Source organism: Lissotriton vulgaris, chromosome 1_1 (assembly GCF_964263255.1).
Source record: "Lissotriton vulgaris chromosome 1_1, aLisVul1.2, whole genome shotgun sequence".
Lineage (NCBI taxonomy): Eukaryota > Metazoa > Chordata > Amphibia > Caudata > Salamandridae > Lissotriton > Lissotriton vulgaris.
In genome coordinates this window covers 1381383315-1381410987 of record NC_141685.1, presented here as the reverse complement: position 1 = coordinate 1381410987, position 27673 = coordinate 1381383315, and the positions used below count along the sequence as shown (strand labels likewise).

General features: G+C 44.9%; 1 protein-coding gene across 2 annotated transcripts in view; it reads right to left on the bottom strand.

Annotated features, from left to right (window-relative positions):
* WASL (WASP like actin nucleation promoting factor) overlaps positions 1–27673 on the bottom strand; it is a 274169-nt gene that overhangs the window by 164563 nt on the left and 81933 nt on the right. For both annotated transcript variants that reach the window (XM_086966799.1, XM_086966791.1), the window contains exon 2: positions 1811–1945. In XM_086966799.1, the coding sequence (XP_086822925.1) occupies positions 1811–1945 (135 nt within the window). The remainder of the gene's footprint in view (positions 1–1810; positions 1946–27673) is intronic.

Here is a 27673-nt window from a genome sequence, read left to right as displayed (position 1 = left end):
TGGGGGGGGGGTAGATGTTAGTTCGAGACAGTAACCGGACTGAATTATTTGTTGCACCCACCTGTCTGACGTGATGTTTTTCCAGGCTGGCAGGTATTGTTGTATGTAGCCTTCCCCCCGACTGGAGTGGAATGCGGCGGGGAAGGGGAGGTAAGTCATTGGGCAGGGGTGGAGGCAGAGCGGAGTTGGGGGTGGGGCAAGTTGCAGTGGCCTCCTGAGGAGGGCCCTGGCACTTTTTTTTTTTTTTTTAGAAATTAAGCTCTGTGGACAAAACGCAGTCAGATGATTCACTTGAGACACTCTGAGCCCACAAGCACCAAAGAACTTTGAGAAAAATAAGTCTTCTCAAAACCAACCGCTAGATGGCAGTATATGCACAGCAATTGAATCTTAAATATTGCTGCAACGAAAATATTCGGAGGTACGATGTTAATTTTCAAATACGTGCTGCAGTACTGTATTCTCTTCCCCATCATACTCCGCCCAAAGCGTACTAATGTGGAAGTTCCAGTCCCACTGTCCTATTCCTGTGCGAGGGAACTAGAGAAGAAATACCCCTTTGTTGTACCAAATGCATAATTTCCGTGATAAACAGTCAAGAATGTATGTGCTATAGAGCAGCACAAAAAAGTACCAAGTAATATATATACATTCTTTAAATTACAAAGAAACCTTCACATTTGCCTTTATATCTTCCGTGAGCAAACAGACACTGACCCGATGTTTGAACCATTAAACAAGTATTGGAAAAGCCAATAAGGCTAGGTTTAATGCGCTATGCAGGAAGCATTAGCACTTTAAACACACACACAGAGACACACACAGAGACACACAGATTCATCCAAGCAAACAGACAATCACATAAGGTGACTGATGAATACTCCAGTGGGCTGAGCCAAGGCATGATTGAAAAGTCTCACACCAGTGACTGAAAGAGACCGACTTAAGGAAGACAATGTTTGATAAAGGCAGATACAAAACCTGTGCTAGGTATTTTGTTAGCAACAGGCCTATTTAGCAGATGCGCTTTCGAAACTCTGGCCTAAAAATTCTTCAATGTGCCAGAAATTAACTATTGTATTTGTATGAGTGCACCCATAAGCACATTTCGAAAAATGCACAGGAGTGAGTAAACAGTATGCAATAAAATGGTGCAGGCCACGTCTTGCAAACTTGTGAAAACACCACTTTAATATCTATGTATGCAAGTTTATAATATTTCTATAGCTCAAACCTAAGAAAAAGGCAGCAGAACGTTGTATATTGTCATAGACGAGCACAAAATCAACGAGTGATAGGAGCGGTAGCTCGATGGTGGACGATTAAGTGCACTGTGATGTCGTGTTCTTTAAAGAGGCGAGACTTCAACTCTTTCCTAAAATGGAGCAAAGTTGAGGGGTTTCAAATGGGGATGTCGTTCCAGGTCCTGGGGCATAGACACAAAAGGCCCGCTGCCTTCATTTTTTTTGCTTTTTTTTTTTAATTCACAGAGAAATATACCCAAGCTTAAATTATGGGCTTTTCCAGTATCTCACAACACACACATAAGAGAAGCTAACAAACTTTGTGCAAATAAAATCATAAGCAATTATTACTACCCTCAATACTCACTGGTGACCAGTGTCTGAGCCATTTGAAGGGCAGCGTTCAGCATAAAGTCGATATTGGCGAATAGACCTTAAGATTGGCTTCAGTGGGCAGTCGGTGAAGAACGACTACAGAGGTGAGTTGTTATGAACAATCAGTATTTGAACATGTTCCTAATCAATATGGGCAAATCCTCGGCGAGTAGCTGCAAAAGATGTCTTACCTTAATGTCGTATATTCTGATGAAATAGGACCGCTGCAGATTGTCTTTCACCAGGCAAGCTACCCCACAGTGTTTCTTTGACCACATGGAGTTTCTTTCTGCTGCATACAGCTGAACAACCGCTGAAGACATAGTCTAAAAATAAAAACAATAAGGTTTTAAATTCATTTGTGGAATCCGGCTGGGTACTAACAGGCTGCTACAGACCATTTTTCAATTCTCTACAGGCTTACTATTAGAACCATACTGAGGTGAGCAGTCACACAAATGGGAAAAGACCCTTTCATTCCAATTCAAACCTCCCTAAGTCTATTAGCACCTCTTGCAGAGTCGAAAATTCAGCTACATGTGAACCAGGAAGTGGCAGCACCATGATTCACTCAACACAGCTGCCTGACAGACAAAGTGAAAGACATTTGGTTGCAGCGGATACTTGTGACGCAGCTACGAACTTCCTAGACACCGCAATTGGGTCACACAGCATATTTTGTAGGACATCCTCTTTTGTAGGACAGTTTATTGAGAAAATGGTTAGGCAGACAGGCAAGCAGTCATGCTGACATAGACCCACCGTGACATCACTCAGGGAAACCGCAGTAGAGCTTTGGCTAACAGAAAGGACAAACATATACTGACAGGGGTACGCTATTTTAGAAATGCTACCGTTGGCACCAAGGCTTGGAATTGCGCTTCATTGCAAATTAGAAACCACAGTACGGAGCTTTTTTGCAATACATTACAAATATATATAACAATTTGTCAATAGGTTTTGCCTAAACGAGAGCTATTGGCTTTGCCAACATCTTTTAGCCATGTTGTAAAGCAGAGTAGTGTGGCATGGCGTAGTGTGGAGTAGGTGTGGCATGGCTATGAGTGAAGTGGCATAGATTAAATTGGAGTACAGTAGAGTGGAGAGGATTAGCATAGACTGGAGTGGAGCAGAGTAGTGTTAAGTGACATGGCCTAGAGATGGTACATGCTAACATTTTCCCAGGGCCACAAAGCTAAGGTCTGTGGTGTGCCCGAGGGACGCATTGATGCCAGCACGATGGCAGTAGGGCCTTTTTATTATGCTGTATCAGAGTCACAATCCTTCTACCGCGCCTTGGGGTAAGCCTTCGCTGCTTGCAATAACTACCTTGGGAGAGTCAAGTGTAAAAAGTAAGTAACTTAACCCCTTCGCTGCGGGGGATATTCCCCCGCTGTGCTGGGGGGGAGGGGGCACGCACAGTGCCCCCATGCTCATGACAAGCTGAGCTCGTCATGAGCTAAGGCGCTCCTGTCCTCATGACGAGCTCAGCTCGTCACAGGTGCATTGGCTCCTGTGGAACGCTCAGCACAGCAGGGGAATTCTCCACGCACCTGAGCTTTCCACGGGCCATGCCGAGCTGAGCTCGCCATGAGCACCGGAGCGCCGTGGCTCATGACGAGCTCAGCTGGTCATGAGCACCGAAAAGGTTAATTATTGAATTGGAATAAAATAGAATTGTACATTGTGAAACCATAAAAGCTGGGACTAACCATGGCTTCAGCACTTGACCAAAGTGTGAGATCCTAGGCAATTGTCTAATTTCACTGTGCCTCCATTTTCTTCATTTTGCCATATAAGAGCACCTTAAGATCCACATGAGCACGAAATACGCTGTGGAAAACTCTTGTTTTTGACTTATTAAACTATAATATTGTCCATCTATAATGACAACCCAGACCACGTGGGTGGTTCCTCGTGATAACGGACTTGCCTCTTAATTCAGTATTGGCATTGTTGCCAGATTAGGAGGAGGCATGACTGTTTCTATATTCATTTTGAAAACCTCATTTTTTTAAAATACACCTCTAAGTACTGCTATAATCTGATTTACTAAATGCATGTTAATAAAATACACTTAAAAAACATTTGAAAATACTTTTTACATGTTTGTTGAAAGAGGTCTTAAAAATGAATGTGTTCCTAAAGTTAAATGGTGCAGGACACCTTATTTGCGTCTTTTTGTTTATTTCATTTAGTGTAAGGAAACACTTACCCCGTTAATTAACATCTTTATAAACATAAGTGCTCTAAGCAGCTGAATGCAGACGTACTTTGAGTGGCACAGAGAAGAGAGTGGCAGAAAAGAATCGGCATTGCGTGGAGTGGGGTGGGGAGGGAAAGAGTGCCGTACAGTGGAGTACCTCAACCAAACTCCAAAAACGACTACAACGCATACAGAACGCCTCTGTACCAGGTGCAGAAGTGTGGCTCACTGGTTAGAGCGGCAGACCCTGATGCAGAGATCTGACCTGGGACCAGGGTTCAATTCCCATTGCGGCAGGGTCTTGGGCTCAATGTCCGCGGACCCGCTAATTCTCGCCACGGTGCCTACTCTAATCATGGGTCCCACTCTGCAACTCCGGGTAATAGCTTGCTTAATCTCCACACCGGCCCTAATCGCTAAGGATACCTGTCTTCACCTTGGGGTTGCCAGGAGTGGGCGCCTCACAGGAACAGGCCAGGATGGGTTCCTCAACGGTACAGCGCGGGGACACACTGGCTAGTGTAACCAGGCGCTTTATAAGCTCAGTTACTTACTTACTTACTCAACGCCTCATTCTGGACATCCCCCGCTACAGCCCACCTGAAAGACCTGCACGGGCTCCACGTCAACAAGAGGATCACCTTCAAAACCTTCACCCACGCTCACAAAGGTCTCCACAGCACTGGACCAGCGTACCTCAACGAACAACTAACCTTCAACACCCCGAAACGCCAGCTCTCGCCACCGTCCCCCGCATCCAACGAGCGACCGCCGGCAGCATATCATTCTCCCACCTCGCCGCAAAAACCTGGAACATCCTCCCCATTCGCCTGCGACAGACCCAGGACCTGCTCGCCTTCAGGAGACTCCTGAAGACCTGGCTGTTCGGGCAGTAGCAACACCCCCCCGTGCCATGAGACCCTCATGGGTGAGTAGTGCGCTATTCAAATGAATTGATACTGCAGTAATACATAATAGAGTGGCATAGTGTGGGGCAAGGTTGAGTGCAGTGGCGTAGAGCAGAATGGTGCAGAGTAGAGTTCAGTACTGTGTAGCGCAGTAAGGCAGAGTGCAGTGACAGAGTGGTGCAAAGCAGATAACGTGGTGTAGTGGCGCAGAGGAGAGTCGCATAGACTGCAGTGCCAGTAGAGTGGTGCAGAGTAGGGTACAGATTAGTAGAATTGCGTAGAGTGCAGTGACCGAGTAGAGTGGTGCAGAGTGCAATGCAGAGTACAGTGCAGTGTAAAGTGGTGCAAAGTAGAGTGTAGTGGCGCAGAGTAAAATGCAGTGGTACAGAGGGCAGTGGCATAAAGTAGAATGGTGTAGTGTAGAGTGGCATTAAGTGCAGGGTAGGGGCAAGGAGGGAAAAGAAGCAACATGGAAGGGGCACAGGTTGGAGGTTAAAGAAGCAACACGGAAGAGGGGCGGTGGGAGGTAATACATGAATGGGCATATGGAAGACAGATTGAAGAGACAAGCACTCATATGGAGTGCATGAACACAAAAAAATGTATCTCAAAAAACAGGAGCAGCGGATGGACATGAGTACTTGGTCCATGCTCCAGGAGAGAGCCAAACACTGGAAGAGAACATGACTCCTGCATGCTGTGACAATCTGGAGCAAAGCAAATGTGAGACACACTGAAGCTAACAAATGGTAATCTATGTGTGGGCTGTAAGCCCACTGTATTAAACAAAAATCCTTAGGAGACAGCCCTGTCTAGGCAAAATCTAAAAAGTAGTCGCCAGGCAGAAGAGGAGGGTGTATGCTGCAGCTTGCAGGTGCTCAAGTCTGGTCCGCTTAATGCATTACAAATAGATTATAGTGCATTTATGCGATAAAATTAGTTAGGAAATTGAAACTTACAAATGTAGTAGAGCCCTTAAGGATTATAAAAATTAGGAAACAGTTTTAGTAAAATAGTTTTTAGGAATTATTTACATGTATGGATGTTGAAAATTGTGGCAGCAGGCCTTGGCTAACGTTAATCAATTTTGTGTAATAATACATTGGTGAAACAAGTATTTTCCTTTTATTATGAAATTATAATACGATGCATTATATTTGATTCCAATTAAGTTAAATTCATTTAAAGATGATGTTTGCATTTTAGGCTGAAAAAATGTATTCTTTCTTGAGCTGTAATTTTCCCTATACAAGCATAATAATTCATTAACATTTCTGCAAATGCTTCTTTATTTGTTCTGCATACGTTTCATCTCAATGTTTAAAGGACATTTATTCAAATAATCACATAGAAATGGCTCAGTGGGAAAGTCAATTCCAACACAAAGCCATGGACTGTTACACTGTATATTTTTCACTGTTGACAACCCAGTGAGGCCCAGAAGCAAAGTGGTTCACGTAAAGTGCTTGAGAAAGAGTGCAAGAGTAACTAAATTGTATTTGGTGACTACATGCGTAAACTAATCATAGGATGGACTGACAAAATGGAGTGACATCACGTCATTAAGGTGTCACAAGGACTATATAAGAAGAAACCCCAAAAGAGGGGCAACGCCATTATTTTTCTTTCTATGGGAAACAACTTAATATGCTTTTAATTTTATTCTTTTATTGAACCACCATAATTTTGCCCATTTTGGACCGCCTTTTTGCCGATTCTGCTGCCTTCAATCAGTTCACCTGGAATCCTTCTTTGCAGAACTAATTGATTTTGCTTTATTTCCCCTTTTTACCCATGCTTATGGACTTGTCCTTACAGTATTATAAAACGATTCATTGTAATCCCTTTGCTTTAAATCATAGACGTGGTTAACAAGGACCAAACTATCCTTCTGCCTTTAATAGTGGTAGGAATCTGTCTGCTCTTATCTGATGTTTGTCATATCCTTTGGATATGAACTTCAGACTAAATGCTTAGACTTGCACTACATGCTTTAATATTCTTGACGGAGATACTTAAGAAATTGTTATCTATATCGATTTTGGAACATTAATGCAATAACAAATTATCTAAATTGCCAGAGTCAAATATTGTGTCCTGATTTCCTTTATTTGAAACAGAGCTAAATTACTCTTTTCATCTAAGTGCATTGTAGGGTAAATCAGCTAATCTTTTCAGAATATCAAGTTCTGCTTCTTTTATTCTGTGTTGCAATAGCAGACCTTCTAGTTTGTATCAGTCTGGTTAGACTACATTTCTTCATTGGGTCTCCCTATAGTGATACTTTATTTTTACAGTATGGTTCTGAGAGTAGTGTATTTGAACCTTTTTTCGAACCTGTGAGTTAGCCACTAATTAATGGTTCTCATTGGGAGGCTAATGTGTTTTTGGACATCCTAATTCCCACCCTCCTATTGGCGGAGAAAGATCCATCAGAGGACCATTTGCCTCTGTATTAATGGTGTGATCCGTCCAAATGTAGGGAGCCCAAAATAGGGACAAATGATTAAGTAGTGTTTTGAAAGTTAAACGTTAAATATTTATACCACTTGCGCTGCATCGGGGCATTCTCCAGGTAACAAAGTGAAACAATGGCGGTCAGCATATTTTAAATTAAAGAGTAAATAGGATAAGTAAACGTGCTAAGTGTGAGAGGCATGACTCAAAGACAGCAAAACTCAAAGTGATAACGTGCCCGATCATATAGAAAATTTAGGCTAACATATGAGATGGCAGTGATTTGTCAATATAAAGAACACAGTCATCAAAAACAATAATGAGGGGGCAAACATGACTTCGGCTGCAACACTGCTTTTAAATGGTCTTCCAAATGAGTGATAATCAATCCCCATTCCAGCAGTTTTCGTGGGCCGGCGAGGCTCGTTGCCGATAGAAAAAGGAGGACAGCAGTCTCTCAGTGGACAGTTATCCCCTGTGCAGGGGCATGGCCATCCCAGTGTGTAAAGCGGTGCCTCCCGATTAACAGTCACAAAGCATTATTTCCAGGATCCTTATGAAATCCAAGAATGCATGATTATAATTTTTAGTGGCTAGCAGGAGTGGCTCCTCCATAAGGGCGGAGGAGCGTCGCCCCACTGCTTTCTCTCAGTACGCGAAGCAGAAACATAAAATGGTAAAACTAGCATTTTATGTTTCTGCTTCTCATGCTGCAAGAAAGCAGAAGTGCCTGGTTGGGGGCCGGTGGGCGGGTCTGCTGGAAATCAGGGAGGAGCGACTAGCCCAATGCTGTGGGCCCTGACTGTTTGGTCAGCCCTCTGGAGCCGACCGAACCAGTCATGCGCACTCTACCTTTTCTCTATGTAGGCTGCATGCAGCCTACAGAGAGAAAATGGCCTCCCCATAGGCGCGCGGCTGGGCGCCGTCCACAACAGTGACAACGCGGCGATCTAGGCTGCGGTTGCGTGTTGTTGTGGATGCTGCTGTTAAACTTTTATTTCGCTGCTGATTTTAATAGCACGCTTGAAAAAGCATTTTAAATTGTGATTTTGCACATTGTCTTTGCAACAGCTCTGAGTTCTTCTCACCTGCATTTCCATTCGCTCGTGGCCCCGTTCCGCCCCGCTCCTCTGTGCCGTTTGTGCGGAGGGTCAGCTTGAGGAGCGTCACTTCCTGCTCGTGACACCACTTCCGCCCTGCACGCAATCTTCGCAGGTTAGCGGTCTAGTGCTCCCTCACCTTTAGTATTTAATGGCGGTATGGAGGAAGCGCAGCGGACGAGCGCAGCGGTAGCGCCGACTTCGCGCCGAAGTCGCGCACAAGTTAAGCCCGTCTGCGCCCATCCGCGGCCGACCAGGCCCAGGGCCCTGTCGTAATGCCCAATTTTATTCTTACTCCTCCACCGACCTCCTGGGACTTAAATCCTCAGGGCCTATTCCCGCCCGCACCGCTAGGGCGGCTCTGGAATGTGGTATTCTTGTTCCATCCGATATCCCTGCACTTGAATCCCTTCACGACCCCTCCCAAGCCCCTTCCGCTGCACTGTCGCCGATTTCCGCCTCCCTACTCATCTACTACCTTAATACCCGTTCCCTCATTCGCCATCAGCTTGAGATATTTCAACTGTTGCATCAGAGCACCATCGATATCCTTCTCCTAGCTGAAACCTGGACCACCGAGGACTCAGCCCCCGACATCCTCGCAGCAATCCCTACGGGATACTACATTATGCAAGCCAACCGGCCCGCTGGGAAGACGGGCGGCGGGGTGGCGGCTATCATCCGCTCTGAACATAAATTCTCTGAGGTCACCGTGACATCTATTCCTAAAACTGAATGCTTAGCTCTTAAATTTTCTTGTCCTTTTTTTGAGTTATCGTCTACAGGCCCCCTGAATACATGACTCTCTTCCCCCAACTTTTCAGCTATTCCATCGCTCAACTTGCGATCAATCATGCCAATATCTTGATTATTGGCGACTTCAATTATTGGCCTTCTGATGCCCATGAAAGCCAATCCTCGACGGAATTCACCGACCTCTTAACTAGCATGAACTTTTCCCAGCACGTCCACACCCCTACCCACCACAAAGGCCATATCCTTGACCAAGTCTGGACGTCCAATCTCGACATCTCTCCTCCCGATGTCCTCCCCTGCTCCTGGTCCGATCATAGCTTCATCTCCTTTCAACTGCATCTTCATTCTTTGTGCCCTCCCCCCCTTGCTAAGAATCTCTTGGCTCGCAACTGGAAAAGGGCAAATCTGCAAGACTTTCATGCCATACTGGCCTCCACTGCACCCTCGCCATCGAACTCGCTAGGGGACCAGGCTGATCATCTTGATGAATGGCTACGCCTCGCAAGCAACAAAGTTGCCCCTTTTAAAACAATCAAAGCTAAGCGCCCTCACGACGCTCAACGGTGGTTCACGGACCAACTCAAAGCGGACAAACTTGCTCTGCGGCAAGCTGAACGCCGTTGGAGGCGCAACTACGACCCACAGCTCAAACTCGTCTATGCTGACTCTCTAAAGTCCTACCAAAAAATCGATTTTGACAGCTAAAACGGCCTACTTTTCTCAAAAAATAATGGACTCTAACAACAAAACCAAGGAGATCTTCTCAATTGTCAACGAGCTTTCCCTGCCTGATAGGGTTACCCTCCAACCCCAGCCAACCCAAACCCTGTGCGACTCTTTAAACTCTTATTTTATCGATAAAATCAGAACCATAAAAAACAATATCCCGACCCCTGCATCCCCTCTTCCTCCTCCCCTTCCCCCCAGGAACACCAGCATCCTGACGGAGTTTCCTCCAATCTCCCTACAATAATTCTCCTCTCTTCTTCTCAAAGTTAGCTCAGGTTCTCCCAACGACTGCTGCCCCCCTCAGATCTTGAGGGAAGCCTTCCTAGCTTGTCCGGACCCCCCACTGGCATTTCTTAACAACTCTTTTGCTACTGGGGAGGTCCCTCGCTCTTTCAAACAAGCAGCCGTTCTACCCATCTTAAAAAAATCCAACGCGGACCCCACAATCCTAAGTAATTATCGACCCATCTCCCTCCTCCCTTACTTAGGAAAGATCTTGGAGAATTATGTCACCCGCTGCCTGAGTTCCTTTATAGAGAAATCCTTCTTCCTGGACCCCCAACAAGCTGGCTTCAGACCCCTCCATTCCACCGAGGCGGTCATAGTAGCAGTCATGGACGCCCTCAGGAAAGGTGCCGACAAAAACATCTCTCAGGCCCTTGTCCTTTTAGACCTCTCGGCTGCATTCGACACGGTCGATCATGCCATCCTGATCGACCGTGTCCACAATGCCGGCATCCAGGGGGTGGCCCTTGACTGGCTCAGATCATAACGTAACACAACTTTTAACGTAACACTGCAATTGCAGCGTTGTCATTGGCCTAGGGGAGAGGAGGGAGGCTGCTTGCTTCCTCTTTCCTAACCGCGGGACGGGGCCAAGAGCTTCGACGGCAGGGGACCGGGGAAGGTACTTTATTTTTTAATTAAGTCACCTCCACCCAGCGAGCCCCGCCAACTGCGAGTCATGCCGGCCACAATTGGTGGCTAGTGGTACTGTGAATTATTATTCATGTTCAATCTGATGTGCTCTTCACAAAATGCCTACAATTTGTAAAAAAAAACAAAAACGAAAAAAGACCCATAAAAATAGACCAAAATAAGTGTCTATATGCACACAGGAGCCCTCGAGAGTACCCTGCTCTCAAATGTTGAAGCCCTGTAGGATAATGGGAAGGTGAGGAAGCCTGATGTGTTTCGCATTGATGTCTTTATTCAGAGTTCATTGTGATATAAACAGGTACATCTGAGAATCTCTTCTTGAAAAGATAATGATCCCTTTTAGTCTACGTCTTTTCTTCCTCTTTGTCTTCATGTGTGGACGGTCTCCCTGGATTCTTGGTCAAAAGAAATGAGCAGTAAGTAACTATTCATGGGTCAAAAAACGTAATTTCCCTTCACCATCACCTCTGGTGTATAAGAGTGGATGGGGCGTGTCACATTGGAAAATCTTGGCAATATTTGGGAGATACCCTAGATTCTCCAGTAATTTGACCAAATCTCTTCTTTACGTCCTCAGAGGAGACCCACCCACCCCACCAAAAGGCTTCCCAATTCAAATTAACACAGTAGGCTTTACTTACCTAGGTATCTAGATCTGCCTAGATCGGACTCTTCGTTTTAACCGCAATCTTCTCCCACCACTGCAAAGGTTGAAACAGGATGTTGCCAGCTGGAAAATGCTTCCACTCTCACTACTGGGCAAAGAGGCCCTCTTTAAAATGATTTCCCTGACCCGCTTTTTGTAAGCTTTACAGAATTCCCTTGACCCAGTTCCCACATCATACTTTAAAGAAATTGAGGGACTGCAGAGGGGCTTGTTGTGGGACAGGAAACCCTGTATAGCCTTAGCTAAACTCACGCTGAATTGGTATGAGGAGGCATTAGCCTCCCAGACTTCCAAAAATACTACCGGGTGCCTCACCTCGCAGCTATTAACCATGGTACCAATGGTCACCCGGACGATCCGGGATATGCTATGGATAAGATGGCTCCAACCGGGTGGGTTCTACAACAGTGCCCTTCATTCGAAGCTTCAACACTACTCTCTTACCGGGCCAACCAAACACTCGGTCAAAGTGTGGCACCTGCAACCAGGGCACTGGGATGGGAGTGCACACTCACGTTGGCAACCCCTCTATGGGATTCCAAACATTAGGTCACATGTGGAGGACAAAAGGGTTCAATAACTAGGAACTCATTGAGATCCTGTAGATTAAGGATGTTTGGTAAAGGGAGAGGTGACAACATTCGCCTCTCTGCAGCAACACCACGACTTAGTGGACTCGGAGCGTTTCAGATACGCGCATATTCACCATGCATTACGATCACACCTCCTGACAGGCTCTTCCCCTCCCAGAATCCTCCCCATTGGAGGATCGACTGCTGGATGGCCATTTGCCCGAAAAAGCCATATCCTTAACCTATAAGAAATTAATCAATATTATGACAGACTCTTCGGCCAATATGAGAAAAATGGGAAAGAGAAAGATGGCCTTGAGCTAGATAAGGAATGGCAAGCAGCGGCGTCCTCCCCAAGGGTGGTGGCAAATTCACCTAGGCTTAGATTAGTGCAACTCTAAATTCTCCACAGAGTGTACATTATAGGGCATTGCTTGGTTCGCATGGGTAGAGCTGAGGGAGGGGATTGTAGACGACAATGTGGTCAAGTGGGCACATTCATGCATATAATTTGGGAATGCGACCACATACAAGCATACTGGCGTAAAATACATGACATCATTGGGGAAGTGCTCATACTGGTCCTACGCCCGGAGGCACGGCAATGCCTCCTCAATGTGTGGGAGCCTAAAGACCTGAAAAGCCATAACAAACAATGGCTAACACTGGGGTTAATGTTGGCAAAAAGAAATATCGCACAAAAGTGGGGTGCCTTTCAGCCACCCAAAATAGAGGACTGGAAAGCTGATCTAGATTGGTGCATGTATAGGGAAAAGACAGTATATGTTGAGCAGGGTTGCCCTGAAGAGTGGTCACGGATATGGGCCCCTGGAATGAGTACTTTGGGAATATTTGCAACCCACCACTCAGCATTGATCTGAATGATCTCCCCCCACCCATAACACGTCCTTAAAGTGTACTGTTGTGCAATTCTGTTTGACAATGTATCTGATAATCAGAAAGTATAATCCGCTTTCTCTGTGCTGTATCTCTGGTCGATGAATATATAATAAAAAGAACTATAAAAAAATGTTTTAAACTGGACTAGCAGTCAATATTCTCGCTCTGATTTTAATAAAACAAGAGCTTCTACGCTTGGATTCTCTTTTAGTATGCGAGAAATAAAGCAATACCCATTTGTATTGTGGGATTAATTAAGGGAGGTTCTAAATCAAAATACAAGGGGTTTCACAATTGTCCTAGCCCTTTAAAGATTGATATGGGAGGGGAATTGGCTAAGATGGCGGACGGCTAGGCCGTGCCTACACGTCGCTCTGAGCCACCATTAGCACTGAGCCCTCTGCCCTAGCCCCCAGGGTTGTCAGTGAATAGCGGAACAGAGTGGGCACAAACAGAACCCCCCCTGTGGCAAGTAAGACCCCTTGGCGCTGCGGCCAGATGAACTGATCAGCAGTGCCAGCTGAGGTGCATGGCTGAGGCCTGCAGGCCACGGCCTACCTGTCGGAAACGGAGGGGCATTCGGCGGCCCAGGAGGCAGAGCTCTCGGACCAGGAGTCCACGCGGATCACAGAATTCAGAGGAAAGGCCCCCCCTCCTGCATCTGCGACTGGCCGGGGCGGAGGATCCGTGGACCCGGTGGAGACAGTGGTGTGGTGCTGCTGGGCTCCCTCTGGCCTGCAAAGCTAGCGACAGGGAACGTAAAAGGTGAAGCCCCAGGTCAGGTTGCTGGACCGAGGAGCCTCCTGGCCCAAAGACAGATCTGCCACTGCAGCTCCTGAGACACACAGATAGGAAGGCAGGCCCCACCCAAGTTCCTCGGGCGGCCTACGGGGAAGCCACGGCCCGCTAAGGCAGTCTCTCCTCCCCCTCCCCTCCTGCATTCAACAACTGCGGGGAAATGCAATATAGGCGCGACTGCTGTGAGGGGGATGCAGAAGCACAGGGACAAGCCGAAATGCATCAGCAACGGCCGGGCACCTGGATCTCCTAACTGTAATTAGCGTGGGCTGTGCAAAACCAGTCACCCAGGGGGGCACCGGAGAAACAAAGCGAGATAGCCAGGCCCTTCTTCCTAAGATCAGTACAGTGCAGGATCTCAAAGCTGAAACAGGGCAGCAACAGGGACAAAGTGAGTGTCCCCTGCGCAACGAGCCAGCCTGGAAGGCATCAAGAGACATCAGTATGAAACCAGTCGCCCAACAGTAGCATTCAAAGGTGCAAGGACTGTATCTCTCAGAGGTTCATAAGGGTGTGACCGGAGGCATAAATGAGGCTACTGGGACTACCCAGTGATGCAGGGCTAACAGGAGGAGGCCGCTTTGGGGCATTGGCAGTGCTGGACTCCGGCAACATGGCGGGAACAGGGTGAAGAAAGAGCGCTCCTTTAAGGACATGTTCACCAAGCCAGGAGGCTCCTAGTAGAGGACAAACGTGCAAACCCAGGGCTGGACGTCAGGCCAGACATAGACGATGGCGAGGGGCCAGTAACTAAGACATTTCTGGAAGCTCTGTTCTCCCTGCGTGCAGGCTTCCAGACGATGAAAACAGAAATCCGGGAAATGAGACGCAATGTCAACCAGGTGGGAGAAAGAGTGGCCAAACTGGAAGATAGAGAATCTGGTAGGTTGGAGGAAGGCTCCTGGCTTCAACAAGAAGTCCTCATGCTCCAAGAAAAACAATTGGATCTCCAGGCACATAATGAAGACTTGGTGAACAGATCCAGGAGGAACAACATCAGGATAAGAGGAGTACCATCTAAAGAGGAAGGCTCCAGCATACGTGAATATGTCACAGACCTCTTTCGGCATGTTAGGCCTTGCAGAGGACTAGATCGGGTCCACAGATTGGGGCCTGAGAGGCCCAGAAAGGGCCCTCCGAAAGACATCCTTGCAGGTGTGCATACTTCCAGATGAAGGAGGACAGCCTTAATAAGCCAGATCCTCACACGCAGTTCAGTTCAAAGACCACTCCCCGACTTTCTTTCAAGATTGCTCAAGGATTTCCTTGTAAAAACGTAAAGATATTCGTCCAGTCACAGAGTTCCTACAGAAAGCCAACATACCCTATATGCATGGGGTCACCCGTTCTGTATAAGGTTTCGCTACGTAGATACATTTTACCAAATCAGCTCTCTCATCTCTCATGGAGGCTTGCTCTCTCCTACACATTAATGTACAGGAGGACGCTGGAGATCAGCCTAACCCACCTAAACAGTAGTGACCAGCGTGGTAGAAGGTGACAAGCAACCACCATAGGTCTCGCCCAGACCTTGATATCATCACCAAGGAAAGGCAAGCAGTCATATGGGCCCTGTCCGCAGAATCTACCCTCTTGACTACATCAGGATTTGATGGTGGCACCGCCGTGGGCAGTGCGGGGGGTGATCGGGGTGAACTTACTGGCGGCAATGGAGGGTCCAGAGGGCTGAAGACACTCAAGACATTCTGCCATCTGTCGGCCCAAGAGATACATCTATGGTCCTTTGAGAGACCCCTTGATGGAGCTATCATCCTTTGGGTGGTCACTACGCAACCTAACATGTTTGTTTTGACAGACTGCGGTCATCCGATGTGTTACCAGTTATATCCTTTTTGTTTGACGTGGGTATCAGTCTGTCTTCTCTAACCCCAGCACCAAAAATGGCTCTACGATGGGCGCAAGCGCACCAGAGTCTGCACAGTACAGCGCCCTCTCACTACCTTGTCACTCCGAAGGGGATATTACGATTCCGCGTCTATATGGCACTTCGAGAACATATGGCGCATAATCTTCACATGTCCTTAATGTACGCAGACTCAATAGCCCTGTGAAGCACAAAGCGATCCTATCCTATTTACAACACTGTGAAGCACAAAAGCGATCCTATCCTATTTACAACACTCAGAGGGGGACATTTGCTTATTACAGGAAGCACACCTATTAAACCGGGACACACACCGCATGCGCACCCCTAGATTCCCCAGACAGTACTTGTCTTCCGACACAACAAACAAAAACCGGGGTAGCTGTATTGCTTGCCTGGAAGTTCAGTGGTGAGGTCGTGGGTATGGTGGTTGAGCTTAGAGGCAGAACATTAGGGATCAGTTATTATTGGGGACAGGCACAGTTTACAGTGGCATTTGGTCTCTTTGCCTAACGAGCATCAGGAAGGTGTCCTAATTAACTATATCAAACAGTTTCTAGCCACGCCAGACCAAGTAGTGGTGATAGGGGCGACTTAAACCTCGTAATGAATACGGACTGGACCACTCTGGGCAATGCACTACAAAAACAGGGGCTCGTTCACAGACTGGCCAACAATGGCTTACGAGCAGTTCCCTTACAGATATATAGAGACAAACACACCCTTTCGAAACAGATTTTATTTTCTTCTCAACCGCACATAAGACCTCAACGCGTAGACCACTTTTTGATCACTGATGCCTTAAAGGGATGCGTAACTGAAGCAACAATTTAACCTCAGTCTCTCTTCGACCATGCCCTGATCACAGTAACGCTGAATCTAGGTGCCCTACAGCTGCACTCAATCAGCTAGTGCCTTAGGGATGCCATGCTGCAATGGGACCAGACAACAAAGGCAATTCATAAAGTGATTTCAGATTACCTTGCCATACAAGATAGTGGGAAGGTTTGTCTCGCCTTTGTATGGGAAGCCTTAAAATTAGTAATTTGCGGCTAATTCATAGCGACTTCTGCTGGGGAAAACAACCTTCGTAAGGAGCAGAGAAACAAGATTAAGTCGGCAGTAGCAGAAATGTAATCCATACACAATTGTACACATACTCCTCGCATATGGAGGGAGCTTGAAAAGAAATGCTTAATTTGACGTTGATTAGACCTTGATAGAGCAGAGTACGCCCTACTGTGACTACGGCACAGATTCTTTGTTAGTGGCGATAGATCAGGGAGCATGTTAGCCCATAGGTTGCGGCAGAAGGCGGTCTCAAGAACAATATCAGCGGTTAAAGCCCCCTCCGGGGCAATAGTTAATTCAGATTCAGAAATTGCAGATGTTTTCCGAGATTTTTATAGCAGGATCTACGTGGAGAAGACTATCCTACGGGAGATATAGATCCATATTTCAAAGACGTACGTCTGACCAGGCTCCCCCGGATATTGCATCCCATATCGACCATCCCATTCAAATTGATGAGGTGGTAATGGCAAAAACCCGTCTTAAAAACTCTCCGGGCCTGGATGGATTTACCCCGCTATATTATAAGATTCTAGCCCCTCTGCTGACACATTTTTTAACTTGCTTACAGAGACAGGGTGTTTGCCTGATTCCCTCTCAGAAGCCTCTATTTCGGTAATATTAAAACCATCAAAAGACCCCTTAGAGTGTGCCTCTTATCGTATGATCTCATTACTTAATGCTGATGCAAACATTTTCACAAGCATATTGGCCGCTCGCAATAACCCGTATATGGCTGGTCTGATTGACCCAGATCAAGTCAGGTTTATTCCCGGGAGACAATGTGGGGATAACACCAAACAGCTCATACACCAAACAGCTCATACACCTCACGGATCTTATCCGCTGCTCTTGAACTGAGGTCCTCCTTCTCTGTGTGGATGCGGAGAAGGCTTTTGATAGGGTCCCTTGGCAGTTTCTATTCAACACACACTGCAGTTTTGGGTTCGGGGAGGGATTCCTCGCCTGGATAAGATGCATCTACAATAAGCCCAGGGCCTCCATTAGAGTACATGGATTCTCCTCCTGTTCCTTCTCCATACATAGATGTACGAGATAAAGATGCGCCCAGTCACCATTATTATTTGCTCTATACATGGAGCTGATGGCACAAAGAATAAGGGAGCACCCACTGATAACAGGGATTTGCCTGGGGGCAGACATACATACCAGATGCTCATATGCCGACGACGTGGTCCTATCCTTGACGAAACCCGAGACGTCCTAATGGCTTTAGTGGACGAGTTCAGCGGTTTTAGCAGGGTGTCGGGGTTCAAAGTGAATCTCTCCAAGTTGCAAATACTGAATCTTTCAACATCCCTTGAAACAGTAGCGGCCTTAAGTCAACAATTTCCTTTCACCTGGGCTAAAGATCAAATAACGTATCTGGGTAATTTCCTGGAGCGCATCCCTGAGAAGACGCTATCAGCTAAATATAGCCCACCTCTGGAACAAACCACCAAGACTCTCGCTACCTGTGGTCTGACGGGCCTCTCGTGTGTAGGACATATTGCCCAGTCAAGATTACGAATATGCCACGTATATTTTGTATCTTTTAAACCATCCCCTCTCCCCACCCTCGGCTACACTACGTAAACTACAAAGATCCATCAATCGTTTCATATGGGCCGGAAAACAACCACAACTCCGCTATCAACAGATCACAAAATCCAACCTGGAAGGGGGTCTGGGGGTTCCGGTCGTATCATGATATTTCCAAGCGTCCAAACTAAATTTCATTCTGGAATGGAACCGCCCCCTTTCAGAGAAACATTGGTCATTTAAGGACCAAGCTATTGCAGGGGTAAACATATGGAGGGAGGTGTGGCTTCCATGTAACCATAGGGTGTGGAGACTCTACTACTCGCCAATAACGGCAACTACCCTAAGAATTTGGAACGCAACACTGACCAAACACGGTTCAACAATGTTCCCCTCACTGATGACTCCGTTGGTGGAAAACCCTGACTTCCCCCCGGGTTGTAAAACACAACCGTTTTAGCGCTGGCATGAGAAGTTTTGCAAGAGGGTAGGCTCGCTATTTGATCAGGATGGGATTATCCCAGTCGACCAGCTTCTGGAAGATTACGCAATCCCGGCATCTGATCTTTTTATTACAACCAGGCCCGTCACTGGGTGACCTTCCCGGAAATGATAGCGGGAGCCTCCCGCCACATGACGAAATTTGATAAGTGGCTAGTTACTAAAAAGGACGATAAACGTATCATATCGGCGCTGTACACTTTTCTTTCAGTGGAAAAAAACTTACATTAAATCTAAGGGGCAGCTGAGGTGGGAGGAGGAATTAGGCAGAACACTCACAGATAAAGAATGGCAGGTCATTCATTACAGAACCCATCATACAACACATGACATCCCAGGCACAGAATCAGCATACAAAGTTGCATCCTATTGGTACTTAACACCAGCCAGACTAAATTGCTGGAATAGAGACCGTCCAGCCTCCTGCTGGCACAGATGCGGACAGACAGGCTCACTGGTGCACTTACTCTGGCACTGTCCCAAATTAGTAAGATATTGGGACTTGATTATACAGGATATAAACGAAGCCTTCAACACCAATATCCTGCGCTTTACGGGTTATACACTGCTAGGTCTCCCCAAACCCCTAACCTTCCCCCTGTGGTCGCTTAGAGTGAGGCCGGCAGTCCTAGCCCTTAATGCTGATCGGCTGGAGTTACTTGCCCACTGGGACTCAGCGGTGGTCCCTGACCACACAGGATGGATGAGGTGGCTTTGGTCGGTGCTAGCTATGGAACGCTTTCCTATAATGGCGGATAACAAAGCTGACACATACACAGAGCTCTGGGCCCCATTCATTACAATATTAAGCAAATAATTTAGGGAAGTCACATGTCCCAGGTTCCTACAAATCCTTCGCTTCACTTACACCACCCTGGATGAGGACACACAGAGGGATGAAGGGCAACAGCCCTAGACGGTGATAAACGCTATTGGTGGGTCATGGGAGGGACGCCAGGTGCGGGGGGAGACTTGGGTGGGTGGGAGGGGTTTTCCTTTGGTATTAGTTGGATTTACTTTCATTATTGTATTCTAAGTCTTTTCATTGTGTTTACTTCTATTTTTCTCTCTTTCTATTGTTTTCTTTACACGATCAACAGGATGTAGCATTAACATGACAGTTTGGCCTTCACTGATATGGAACTGGTACACATACTACTGCTATCTCTGAAATCGCTGCCGGCCCCTGGGATTGTAGGCGCATAGCTGTGTCCTTCTCAATATGCATTTTATTGTGAATTACCCTGTGTCTAGGGGCATATCTGACATTATGATGTTGTGAAAACGAATAAAAGAAGTATTCCATAAAGAATTATATGGTGTCACTTTCCTTTTATATGTTTTATCCCAGTGCCTTCTGGGATTTGTTTTGTTTATGCATGCGCTTTTGGGGATTTTCTTTTCTAGATAGGTAGAAAATACTGGACAGAACACTCAACCCTTCATCACGTCCCGTGCCCCGTATTCCCTCCCACACTCTCCTCCCGTCTGGGTGAAAACAACAATTCTGGCCCCGGGTACTCAGTCGCTATGCCGCAACTCTGCAGAGTAGCGGCTGCTAACCAGCGTCCTCCAGGGTAATCCATCAATCCTCTGGACTGGATAAGTCTTCTGTCGCTCCCTGACTGGATCCTTATGGTTTCTACTGTTTGGCAGCTTCCCTGGCGGTCTTCCCTTGAGTTGTGCTCTTCCTCAACTACGCGAGACACCAAGTGGCGGTGCCTTCTTCTCCAGCGTCATCTGTTTTGCTTCCCAAAGCGTCCGCATTCCTTGTCTACTCTTCCAGTTTCTGTGATTCAGTTTTCTCCCGGTGGCTTCCATGTGATTGTTTCTTTAAACAGAATAGAGGAGTCAACCAGTCACCATTTACTGCCTGCATGAGTGTGGTGCGAGTTGGTGTGACCTTTCTTCCTTTGTCCTTCTCGGTCGCACAACGCCGAGGAAATCCGTTGGGAGGACAAGGCGAAGTACAGGTAAGTGAAGCCCCAAGGGTTACAATCCCTCACAAGCCCCCTTCCACACCACTGGGCGTGGTTCTAAAGCTGTAGGTCCTGCATAGTGAGCACACCCAATGATTTTCCACACAGTTGAGCCTACAAACAAGCTCCAAAGAAACATAGTGCAGCAATAATTTGGTGCAATACGATACCAGCATCAAGTGTGTTGGACATTTTGTGCGTGAAGCAGCTGTTGCTTATTCTCAAAGTCCAGGCTTGTAAACACAAAAATATGAACCGCCCACTTTACCACCGGAGCAAGCAAGAGAACAACTCAACACCCGGGTATCCTTCGAAAGAATAGGCGCTGGTAAAGTAAATAGGTTTGGATATGTTTAGGTGTGTTTGTTGATGCAATGGCCGTATGTCACTGTGTTATATGTTTGTATGCACTAACAACCCACACAAAGGAGCCCAATGTCCATTCAGACACTATTCAGACACAAACGTAACCACAACACAATATAATCCACACATATCTACATAGAGGCTGTAAGAGAACGCACACAGGCTTGGGCGGACAGATGGAAGTTTGCTGGAGGCATGAATAGAATCATGGTTGATTGGTTGTGACTGGGGAAGAACTAATAACTGTGCATCCATATAATAGTGGGTTAGTAAATAAATGGGCGTGGTCGCATTCATGGGAGGATGAATTTTGGGTGGTTGGATGACAGCTTATTTGCAGGCTAATGTATGAATGCAAAGGGGAGTGATGAGCTTATGATATGGATGGATTAAAATATGAAAAGAAGAAACTAGAATGCTGGGAGTAAGTTGATGCAAGTAGGAGTAAGCAGGACTAAGTAGGTTTAAGGAGAACTCTAATTGCAAGTACGAGTAGGGCTAAAAGGTAGGAGTATCTGTGATTAAAGCAAATTAGCAGAAGTAACCATAGGAGTAAAATGAGCATAAATAGGAGTAAATGAGGTTTGAAGAGTAGGAATATACATCAGTAAGTAGAAGTAAGAGAAGGAGTAAGTGGCTAGGAGTGAGATTACAAGGGACTAAAAGAAGGAGTAGAAATAAGAATAGGTGTAAAGTGGTGTAGGTGTATCTTTGTTACACACATTAAGCTACAGGATGAAATGAAAAACAAGCAGCCAAACAAGCAAAAAGGCGATTTCCATATGATATTTTCACACTAGAATATTCTATACAACTAGTAATCATGCACACAGTTTTTTGCATACAATATTTTAATCCTGCCCAAGACACCCTACAACACTCATCTAGAGGAAGCAGTACTTGGTACATGCTCCAGGGATGGGAGGAATACAAAAACAAAGTGAAGCCAGCACACGCTGATCAAACAGGAGCCAACAAATAAGACGGACAATAAAGCCAACCAATGGTAACCAATAGGTGGGCTCTAAGACTCTTGTAAGTAAACAAAAGCCTTGCAAGCATGAGTGAATGTGCTGTCTCAGGCGAGACCAACAAGCATCCAGTTATTTCAAGAGGGCTACGATGACTAATAAAATAATGTCACAAAGGTCCACTAAAGGGGAAGAGCTTTGTGGGACAATAAAGGCAATACCACCAGTTTGGGGTGAGACTGGAGGGCGAAAAGGTGCAGAGGTCCTGCAAAGATAATGCCACTTGAAGTCCATGAAAGATAACATCTCTGGGGGTCAGAAGAAAGACAAATATTCGGAAACACATCTACAGATACATAGCACTGGCTGCACCAACATTAGTGGATACTAAAGACTATCAACTACAAAGGAGTGTTATCATTCACTGTATTTACCACAATGCATATGGTTGAATTGTGTGCCGGTATGCTTGGCAGTGTGTTCTCCGTCCCCTTTCATGTATAAAACGCAGGAATTGCAAATGTAAGCCATGTGATTTGAAGACGGCCAACACCCAGTTGTTTGGCTTGATTTCTTCCCTCTCCAAAGAGGAAGATCCAATAACACCTGGTCATCTTAAACGTCAAAGGCTTAAAGGAGCTATCCAGTGAATTATGTCACACGAGATCTCAAAACCCCAGCTGACATTAATCAACACTCTAGAACGCCGAATGTGGGCGATTGTTAGAGACGCAAGGGGATGTTTTTATTTTTCCTACACTGCTCGGCCCCTTTAAATTGCATGCTGAAACTATTAAGTGATGCTCATGTTTGAATGAAATGAGCTGACGTCATCAATTCATATCGAGGGTAAGGGAGCTTTAACCTCCACCTGTGCTCACCTTGGCACCAGCAAGGTGCTCAGGGCTCGCAGGCTGAGCTGCAGCTCGTCTGTCACTCTAACACGGCAATTTCCTGGCTTGTGAGGCAAAAACACCGCTATTACTAGGGGTAAGTACACAGGCAGGCAAGCTTAAAGAGAAAGTTATTGAAAATGGGCGAAGCCACGGCAATGCTGAGTTAAGCAGAAAAATCACTTGCTTAGCTTTGTGCTGTGGTTGCGACTTTAAAAGCAACTTCAGTTCTCCTGCTCCAAGATAAACAAACCACATGCAACTTCTGAACACTATTACTGCTGTGTACGAAGTGGAAGTGGGCTCCAAAGTAACAAGCCGTGTCACCCAAGTGCATATTGCAAGTCATCGTTTCCACGGCACATCGCAGCTGGATTGCTGAGCCGTGTTCAATAGGCACAGAATATGAAGGACAACAAAGCCACCTCTGCTGGTAAAACAGAGGGCGGCATAGGTCAAAGAGCTGTACAACTGCAGCACTGTGCTGTCTGCCCTAGGAATGCAGGGAATGTCAGCTGGAGGAGCAAGTGCGTGGGGCACTCCAAGCGTCAAGTGTTTTCAACAGATTTAGGAAAAACATTTGAGCATGCAGAACAGTTGCTAATGCTGCCTCAGCAAAATCTGGGCTTCTCCAAAGGCAATAAAAAGGGAACTTTTCTTTCAGCAGCAACTGCCCAGTAAATAGTAAAACAAAGTATTTACCTTGAGCCTTCAAGAACAAAGGTAACAAAACAAATACATAGAACATGCAGTGGATGTGTTAAATGCACGTTCCCCTTACGTTGGCGCTGATCAACAGAGGCAGATTGTTATCTAACTCCAAGGTAATTTTACCATCCGTGTAAGGATGATGAGCTGAACGGAACCACTGAGATTTCAATCTGCCACTGTGGAGTTAAATACAGAATCCAGTCGTGGATAAAGTAATTCACTGCCGCCAGAACCAGCGTAGGCACTTCATTTGAAACCCATATAAAACTTACTGCACTTGGAGAATTATCTGAGCAAACTAGGTCCTAGTTATGAAGAAACCCAATCCAAGGGTATCCATTTCCCTGACAGATACTAGTGTGGCCAGTGCACACTGAGACGTGACTAGTCATATACATTTTATGCATTATAAATGTAGACCCTTTCTTTTTTAAAATATTTGTGACAGCTCGGGATTAAGCTTTCCCATATGTTTCTACAAATAATAACCATGTCAAATACGAGTCCATTTGAAAATGTTGAAGATGGTGGAGACACCCAGATTATGGGAATGAGTTTGAAGTATCTGAAAAACAGAGGCATAATGTGAAAACTCAGAATTTTTGTTCCTTTCAAAAAGTGAAAAAGTACTGGGAAGAAAATATTTTTAATAAATGGTATCAGCAATAGATTTGTAAGAGAATGTTACGACTTTCTAAAAACAGGTTGAGAGGAAAATAAGTTGTATATGGTATATTTCTATTTCACCGCTTTTGAAAATGAATAGTGGTCAATATGTCCCATATTTTTTGTTTCCACAACATACCAAAAAGTGGAGACAAAGGGGTAAAAAATAATAAGGATGAACCAGACACAGGTGTAAGACTCACAGAAATAGAATAAATAATGAATTCTGTAATGGTTAGTTGTCTAGGAAGTTGAAGGCTTCAACCTCACAAAATACAGACTGCATTGACCAAATAGTAAATATAATTTCTGGAAAGGTTTCCATTTATACATTTTTTAATAGGCTGATGTACAAAAGCAATGTATCAAAACGTCCTCCACATTGCTCTGGCCACAGACATATAACACTTTTAAGTTTGTTGAAACGTATGCAACATCCAGATGCCTACAACAATTTTTCCTTGTACAGTGATAAAGTATCACTGGTCTCGAAAAATAAACCATCATTGGCAAAGATAGCCTATCTTGTTTTGGCAACGTTGAGTGTGTGTGACGCGATTAGCCTTTAGGCCATGTTAAAAGTATACCTAGCAAAGACCACATTGGTTTTATAGCCGCCATGTTGCATAACACAAGGTGCCTTGTGTCCTCACATATCTTACATGTTTTACTGTGATGATGCAATAAACGTTGTGTAACACTAGGAGGCAGTCATCTAGAAAGTACATAAAACATTTGTTCTCTTGAGGGTACTCGAACAAGACAGGTTGCTGCTATTAGCTTTGCCTATACTGGCAGTTATAAGTCACTGGTTTATGCCACCACTTATGTCACCACTGAGAGGGGCAGCACTATATAATTTAACGGAACAATATCCAGGGCACCACAGCTACCATCTGGCAGACCACAAAGGAGCTCTAAAAGTGAGTACGAGGGGAGAGATAGGGTGAGTCGGGGAAGGATCACAGACAGAAAGGACCTCAAGCACGCTCTGAAAACCAACACATGTACTTTCTGGAAAGTTAAATGATAAAACGTATTTTTTTTTTAAACGCACAGAAAAAGTAGTTGCACAATGTCAACAGTAGAAGGCTGCACACACCCTTGTGTTCTTACTTGAATTTCTATTAGCAACTATGTATTCCATAGTATGTATTCCATTATAGAATACTGTATATGTAACGGAAAGCATTCAGGGCATTATTAAGAAGAAGACTGGCTTCAGGCTGGACGTGTTCTTCCTTTCTCAGCATTTTTAATATGGCAACCCAGAATTTTTCAATCCAAAATCCACACGCGTTTTTGGGTCATTGGTACAGAACCTCCACCCAAATGGAGCAAGTGGAAGGACTATTTTTTAAACCACATTGCAGCTATTGACGAATTTGAAAAAATGAGTGCTGCGCAAAAGAAGCGCATTTTGTTAGATTTCTTGGGTCCTTATGGGTTAAAAACTTAGATCAAATGTCTAAAAAAAACTATTGTAGGAGATGCTAACATTTTTCTTGCAGCTTTACAGGATCTCGATAGCTATTTTGCAACTTTTTAACAACCATCATATCAGGTCACATAAAGTACCAATGAAACTCCTGATGACACAGAGACCCCCTTGACTTGTTTTTGTGTTGCCCTGTTTATCTTGAAAGCAATCAAAATGAGAAAACTAGGAGTATTTAGCAAAAAGGAAATCACATGACCTATGGAATTTAAAATAAGAGTTTTAGATCCTTGTGTAAATTTTAAGATTTGCCTCTAAGGGGATGTATTATTATGAATATGGATGTTACGGTTTTAATATAAGGAAATAAATGATTTTATTAATTTGATTGTAGTCATATAACAAAATATGTTTTTTCTTACTATGAAGTACTTTTATGACTATCTTTTGATAGACGAATAAAGATTTAATGAACAAACGAACAACTATTTTTTAAACTACATTGCAGCTATTGACAAATTTGAAAAAATGAGTGCTGCGCAAAAGAAGAGCATTTTGTTACATTCCTTGGGTCCTTATGGGTTAAAAACTTACAATCCAATGTCTAAAAAACCTATTGTAGGAGATGCTAACATTTTTCTTGCAGCTTTACAGGATCTCGATAGCTATTTTGCCCCTAAAGTGTGTATTGGCATAATACTTTACAAATTCTTTCAACGTAAATAACTTGAAGGTGAAACCGTTGATCAATATGTAGCCGAACTGAAGAAACTTGCTCTTGATTGTAAATTCGTGAATTTTTATAAGAGATCATGTGGTTATGCGCTCTAATAACGAGGCTGTTCAAGAACGCTTATGGGTGAATGGTGATTCTCCTCATCTTGGTATTGCACGTAAAGGGGAAATGTCTGGCAGCTGTGCCAAAGAGTTGGATGAAAGTAAAAATTCTAATGTGATAGCCAAAGTTTATAACAAGTTTCAAAAGCCACCATATAAACCATCACCTCAGTTCAGAACTTAAAGTGTGAGTAAATGTAAGTGTTACTGGTGTGACAGCAAGGAGCAATTGGCTCATAGCAAATTGTGTCCTGCCCTTAAACAGAAATGTACCAACTGATGAATTATGGGCCATTATGCCAAAGTGTGCAAAAGGAAGAAATTTGGCGTTAAATGTGTACTTGAAGAAAGTTTCACAGAGGAGGATTACGAGAAGAGGTTTTGATGATTGTAATGTTGACATGAATTTAGCAGAGAAATTAATTCTCAACATTGATGATAGTAAACATTCTGGTTTGTTCATAATGGTATCAAGTATTAGTGGTGTAGAGATAAAAATATGTGCTGACTCCGTTTCACCATATACAATCATCAATGAAAATCTACGGCACAGTAAATTTGTAAATAAGTTGGACGATACTTTACTTGAGTCAGACATACATCCTCAAGGATATTCTGGTGAGACGATTGAAATGTTGGGGTACAAATGGTTTACCTTTAGATTCAAGGGTAGAAGCACTCGTGGCAAACTGACATTGCTAAAAGAGGTCCACCAGTTTTAGGTTGGTTGGACCAAGGGAAACTTCACATTGTACTGGATCCCAACAGTGAGGATCAGGTTAAGGTGATAGATGACGGTACATTTACTGCAAATACTACATCCACCTTGTTTCCTGAAGTGTTCAGCGAAACTTTAGGCAAGCTGAAGAATTTTGAGTACCGCATTGTTCTGAAAGATGGTGCTAATCCAAAAGTTCAGAAGTGGAGGAACGTACCAATTATTCTTAGGGATGAAGTAGCCACTGAACTGAACAAATTGATAGCGAGTGATGTAATAGAACCCATTGATGGTTCAGAGTGGATTTTCTCAATTAGTGGTAGCGCAGCAAAGTAATGGAAACATTTGCTTATGTGCGGATTTGCAACATCTAAATGATAATCTAATAATCGATTGTATTCCATTACCCAAAATGGTCAGTGATCTAAAGGGTGCTAAAGCTTT